The sequence below is a fragment of the Nerophis ophidion genome, linkage group LG01 (genome assembly GCF_033978795.1).
Source record: "Nerophis ophidion isolate RoL-2023_Sa linkage group LG01, RoL_Noph_v1.0, whole genome shotgun sequence".
Lineage (NCBI taxonomy): Eukaryota > Metazoa > Chordata > Actinopteri > Syngnathiformes > Syngnathidae > Nerophis > Nerophis ophidion.
The window spans coordinates 26,237,646-26,244,201 of NC_084611.1; the positions used below are offsets into that span (position 1 = coordinate 26,237,646).

General features: G+C 36.8%; 1 protein-coding gene across 2 annotated transcripts; it reads left to right on the top strand.

Annotated features, from left to right (window-relative positions):
• Nucleotides 1-556: 556 nt before the first annotated feature.
• On the top strand, nucleotides 557-5,635 carry LOC133567742 (homeobox protein orthopedia-like). 2 transcript variants are annotated; one of them, XM_061919514.1, is made up of 3 exons: nucleotides 557-736; nucleotides 953-1,362; nucleotides 4,412-5,635. In XM_061919514.1, the coding sequence occupies exons 1-3, from the start codon at nucleotides 661-663 to the stop codon at nucleotides 4,910-4,912; spliced, it is 987 nt and encodes a 328-aa protein (XP_061775498.1). In that variant the 5' UTR covers nucleotides 557-660; the 3' UTR covers nucleotides 4,913-5,635. The 2 variants fall into 2 exon arrangements, with proteins under 2 accessions (XP_061775498.1, XP_061775504.1); XM_061919520.1 differs by having other exon boundaries at nucleotides 563-697.
• The last annotated feature ends 921 nt before the right edge of the window (nucleotides 5,636-6,556 follow it).

Genomic DNA, 6,556 nt, shown 5'->3' on the forward strand with positions numbered 1-6,556 from the left:
ATTTATTCCCTCCATTTGTCTCCACAAATCACCTGCCAGTCGAGACCGGGACACGTATTTGTTTTCTTTTTCTGCATGCACGCTGCCAAAAAAAACAAAAAACAATCTTGCATTTGGATGCAATTTAAAACAACTTTTTATTTCCTTTGCACCTGTCATGGTGTTTTTTTCCCTATATATAATTTGTCATTCTTTAATACAACATTTGCACTTCTCATTTTTTATAGATGTTTATAGTGAGGACATTTCATCGTGCAAGCATTTAACACACGCATTAAGATGTTGTAACGTGGAATAATTTGAGCATGAAAAGCTAATAAATCAGAAAATGGTATGGCAGAATTGAATTGTGGTGTTTTTTTTTAACGCACACGCGTAGGTCTGCGTGTGCATGTGTTGGGTGGGTAGGGGGTGCTTGAGGGTGTTGGTTGGGTCCGATCCCTGCCTCTGATTGGTTCTTATTTGAGCAAGCTGACGGCTTCTCTCCACTAATAAGCGCCTCCCAGCCTTTCTAAGGGCCATTATAATGCAAGGGACCTCCTTTTTTAAGCACAAAGCGAATTTTCCTTCATTTAGACCCATCTATGCCTCTTAAATTGCCCCCAAAGTTTGTATAGGAGATTTTCCCCCGGACCTCTTTTCACCCTGGAGCGGTACGCGATGCTGTCTCACGCCGACCTCCTGGATGCTCGGCTCGGTGAGTTCTCAGCTCTGAACCCGGGAGCTAAACTCCACTGTAAGACTCCAACTTCTTCTTTTTTTCTATGTGTGTTTAATTACTCGTACAGTTAAGTGTTTTGTGAGTGTGTGCGTGTGTGCTTGCGTGGAATTAAGAATGATTTGACAGCATAAATGTGATTAAACCCAGCTAAATTAAGTTAATTTATTATTTTTCAAATATTTTTTTTTTTCTGGTGCGAATTTGTATTTACCTTAATCATCATCCTCTCAGGGATGAAGGATGCTGCGGAGCTACTCGGACACAGAGAGGCGCTCAAGTGTCGGCTGGGCGGGGGAGTGCCGGACCAGGGCCATCCGGGAGACATGGCCCCCGGTTCTGAGTCTGTGGAGGGAGCCACTCTCCTGCCCGGAGAAGACATCACCACCGTGGGATCCAACCCGGCAGGCTTGCCGGTGAACGGGAAAGAACCAGAGAAGCAGCAGCAGCAGCAACAACAACAACAACCCCAGCAGAATTCCGGTCAAACGTCCAGTCAGCAGAAACAGAAACGGCACCGAACCCGCTTCACACCGGCCCAGCTCAACGAACTGGAGCGGAGCTTCGCCAAGACGCATTACCCGGACATCTTCATGAGGGAGGAACTGGCGCTCAGGATCGGTCTCACGGAGTCCAGAGTCCAGGTAAGAGTTTTTCTCCTTCCTGCAATCAGGTCCTGAATTAGAACTACATTAATATTACCTTTTTACTTTAAATTGTTTAATATATATATAATTTAGCAATAAAAATAATAACTAATGTTGATATAGTCATTTTAAAAAGTACCGTTATGTTTAATATTATTTTTGTTAGTAAATTATGTTATGTCAACACAGTATTTTAGGTCAGGTGCTGACGCTGTCCAATGTGCTGAAGGTCAGCTGAGGAAAAAGCCAAAACAATAAAATATTAAGGCGCACAATTCTATTATCATTATTATCATTATTATTATTATTATTATTATTATTATTATTATTATCCTAACTATATATATGCTCATCACGATTTGAATTACATGTTCTTATTTATTTTTTTTCTTAATCTTAATTCTGTTTTGTTTATTTAAGAAAAAAAATCAATTAAATCAACTAAATAAAACCCGCCAAATATTCCCAATGAGAGCTTTAAGTATGTTTAAGTATAAGTATGTTTTGCCAATATAGTCAGCTTCACACGTTTATTTCCCTAACATTTTTAAAAGCATATATTGCACCACTGCAGTAAAACAAATACATAATCAGCACATTTCCCTTTATTTATCATACCAGTGAGCGAATTATTGAGAGGTGATTTGGAATCCACGCAAATGATCCAAGTGAAAGCAATAAAATAAGTAGAATCATTTGTCACCTAACAATAATTTAAATGTGTCTCCTCCTAGAGACTATAAATAGCATACAGTAGATCATGTTGTTGTCTTGCTCTTTATTTTTTCAATATAAATATATTTTACCAGAAATATTTAATAAGCCCCTGTATAGGGGCCTTGTCCAGGGTGTATAACACCTTCCCGCCCGAATGCCACTAAGAAAGATAGGCTCCACCACCACCGCCCCCCGCCCCCCCAAAAAGTGGTAGAAAATGGATGGTTGGATGAATGGCAATTTAATAAGACTCCAGAATATATATATATATATATATATATATATCTATATATATTTATATATAGATATATATATATATATATATATATATATATATACATGCATATATATATATATATATAAGACTCCAGAATATATATATATATATATATATATATATATATATATATATATATATATATATATATATATCCATATATATATATCCATATATATATATACACATATATATATATATATATATATATATATATATATATATATGTGTGTATATATATATATATATATATATATATATATATATATATATATATATATATATATATATATATATATATATTCTTGTTTTCACGGAATTGCATTCTGTTTCTCCCCCGTCGTGTAATAATAACCTCGGCTGATGCTTCACGGGTGGCTGCGTGGAAGGAGAGCACGTTAATCACAGTCCAGTCTGATGAAATCTTTTACGAAAGAAAAACAGCGTTTATCATAAAGTGTGCGTGTGTCATAATTTGTGCACCATTCCGGCTTTATTTTTGCAATGTTGTTTCATGTCATAAATGTGACCTATAATAAAACTCACAAAAAGACAATAGTACCATTGCAAATAATAACATGATGGAAATATGAATTATACCTAGTGACATGTTTATTTTTCTTACAACATTTTTTTTTTTATATTATACAAAAAAAAATTTAGAGTTTTTTTTAAAGCGCCGTCACGGTCACATTGCAAGGCAACATATTGTTTTTGCTTTTGTTGGATATAAAACATGACTAAGGATACTACTACGGATGTATTTTTTCAAGTTTAGTCTGTTCATTTTAACTATAAATTTAGTGTGACATTAGAGCTGAAATGCTGTCAGTTCCTTTAGCTGAAAAAAAAAATGTTTACACATATTGTGTATTGAAATTAAGTAATTAAATGTATTAATATTATAGGAAGTTAATTTACCCTTTTATACCGTGTTATTCCTCCAGTTTTATACAATCCGTACAATACAATAATAATTTGTGTTAAACTAACTTGTAATGTATTGTTTGCCTATTTTCTCAACAAAAAAATAGTAACATGTTGTCTAAATTCTGTGGAACCATTGGCGAGTAAGCCTGTGTGCGGAACATTGAATATTGTGGAGTATTTTTATATTTAATTTATTTTATTTTTATACATTTTTATTTATTTATTTTATTTCTGCTTATATTTCTTTTATTTGAGTTTTATTGTTGTATAGTTTATTTTTCTGTGATATGGATCCCCCTGGGTCTGAAATAAAATGACCACTACTACTAAATTGTATTACAGATGATGCACAATAAAATACCATACAAGCAAAAAAAAATACAAAAACAAAAAAACGGAAAATTATAAATAGAAACAAGTATAAGAAAACGAAAAAGAGACCCATGAATTTTCTGTACATCAAATTCGACCTAAATTTTAATTGTTAGTTTTTTTGTTTTTCTTTGCTGACATGCTATTTAGATAGATAGATAGATAGATGGATGAATGGATGGATAGATGGATGGATAGATAGATAGATAGATAGATAGATAGATAGATAGATAGATAGATAGATAGATAGATAGATAGATAGATAGATAGATAGATAGATAGATAGATAGATAGATAGATAGATAGATAGATAGATAGATAGATAGATAGATAGATAGATAGATAGATAGATAGATAGATAGTATTTTATTGATTCCTTCAGGAGAGTTCCCTCAGGAAAATCAAAATTCCAGCAGCAGTGTAAACAAATGAGATCAAATAAAAAAAATAAAACAAAGTAAATAATGGGGTAATAAATTAAAGAAAATTGAAATGGAAAATATTAGAATAAGAATAAAAGTAAAAAGCAACAATAATAATAAAAAAAATATAACAGTAAAAATGAGAATATAACAAGAGAAACTAGGCAGTGGCGACCATGTTTTGAAAATGTATTGCACTGTTTTTTTTTTTTTTTGTTGCAGTTTATTTCAGTATTGAAACCGCTTGTTGTATTTTGTGCATCTTCATTTATATTTGGGCCAGTTAAAGACTGACTTTGCGCATGCGTTGGGTTGTGCATCATCCCAGGTGTGGTTCCAGAACCGTCGCGCAAAGTGGAAGAAGAGGAAGAAGACCACCAACGTGTTCCGCTCCCCGGGCACGCTGCTCCCCACGCCGGGCCTGCCCCAGTTCTCGGCGGCCGCCATGGAGAACAGCCTGTGCTCCTTCCACGCCAACGACTCCCGCTGGGCCACCGGCATGCCGGGCGTGTCGCAGCTGCAGCTGCCGCCCGCCTTGGGCCGCCAGCCGTCCATGGCGCAGTCGCTGTCGCAGTGCAGCCTGGGCCACGGCCCGCCCCCCAACTCCATGGGTCTCTCCAACGGCCTCTCGTCCAACGGCGCCGGCCTGCAGTCGCACCTCTACCAGTCGCCTTTCCCCGGCATGTCGGCGTCTCTCTCCGGCCCCACGAACGTAGGGGGCTCCCCGCAGCTGTGTAGCTCCCCGGACAGTGACATGTGGAGAGGGACCAGCATCGCCTCCCTGCGGCGCAAGGCGCTGGAGCACACAGTGTCCATGAGCTTCACTTAGTGACTTGTAAATAAAGAAAAAAAACAACAACAATTTACTGTACACCCACTCCCACGCCGAGGCTCCATTCCCGCCCCATTTAGACAACCTTTGTGGAGGCTGTAAGGTGATAAAAAGGAACCACACTAATGGACGCTGGAGACTTAATTCATTTAAAATGATAAATAAAATAAAAAAAAGTGGATTTGCAAATAAATCCCATTGTAATGATCTCCAAAAGACTATGGACCTTTAATTAAAGAGGGCCAACAATTGTCGTTTTTATTGAGTGCCTCTTGCAGCACTCACGTTGTTGTGTTCAGGTGGACTTGTGTTATGTCAAACGGTTATTTATTAAATATACATAGCTTTTCTTTTTATTTCTTTTTTTTAATTTATTTTATTTTTATTTTTTTTAGTAACAGCCTGTGCGTGGGGCCGCGTGGAGCTGCAGGCATGCACCGTGCATGGGGATTTTACATGACTGCAGGTGCCCACACACACACACACTCTTACACACACACACGCTTGCACACATACACACACACACACACACACTATACAGTGATCTTTCAGTCTATAGGTCTAAACTCTGTTTTAGGGTGTTTTTGTGTAGATAAAAAAACAAAAAAACATTGTGTGACATGTTTTAACTTATTGTATGTGCTATATTACTTGACACATTTCTTAAATGTTTGATCTTACATCGAAAATGCATTGACAGGTTTGTATACCAAATGAAAAACGAGCAACAAATAAAAGTACTTTTAAATCATTACCTAAATGCCACGTGATTGTATCATTGCTATTTTTGGTTTTGTGTTGACGTTTTGTCATCCTGATACATAAATTGTGTTTAAACCTGGTGTTTGTGCAAATACAATATATATATATATATATATATATATATATATATATATATATATATATATATATATATATGGGCTTCACGGTGGCAGAGGGGTTAGTGCGTCTGCCTCACAATACGAAGTTCCTGCAGTCCTGGGTTCAAATCCAGGCTTGGGATCTTTCTGTGTGGAGTTTGCATGTTCTCCCCGTGAATGCGTGGGTTCCCTCCGGGTACTCCGGCTTCCTCCCACTTCCAAATACATGCACCTGGGGATAGGTTGATTGGCAACACTAAATTGGCCCTAGTGTGTGAATGTGAGTGTGAATGTTGTCTGTCTATCTGTGTTGGCCCTGCGATGAGGTGGCGACTTGTCCAGGGTGTACCCTGCCTTCCGCCCGATTGTAGCTGAGATAGGCGCCAGCGCCCCCCGCGACCCCGAAAGGGAATAAGCGGTAGAAAATGGATGGATGGATGGATATATATATATATATATATATATATATATATATATATATATATATATATATATATATATATATATATATATATATATATATAATTTACATTTATTAGATTGTGCAGATTTGCCTCGTTTTCTGCATGAAGACGCAATCCTATGTTGAATATGTCCACCTTTTTGCAGCAATTCTCCAAAGCCATGCAATTTGTTGATGGTAAACACAATGACCGGTTTCAGCAAACACAATATTTGCACTAAAAAGAACAATCCTTTTTTTATTTTTGCTTTTACAGCATGTGCCACTTGCTCAAACTCTCAAATATCAGCGTCACAGCACATATAGTACATTAATGTA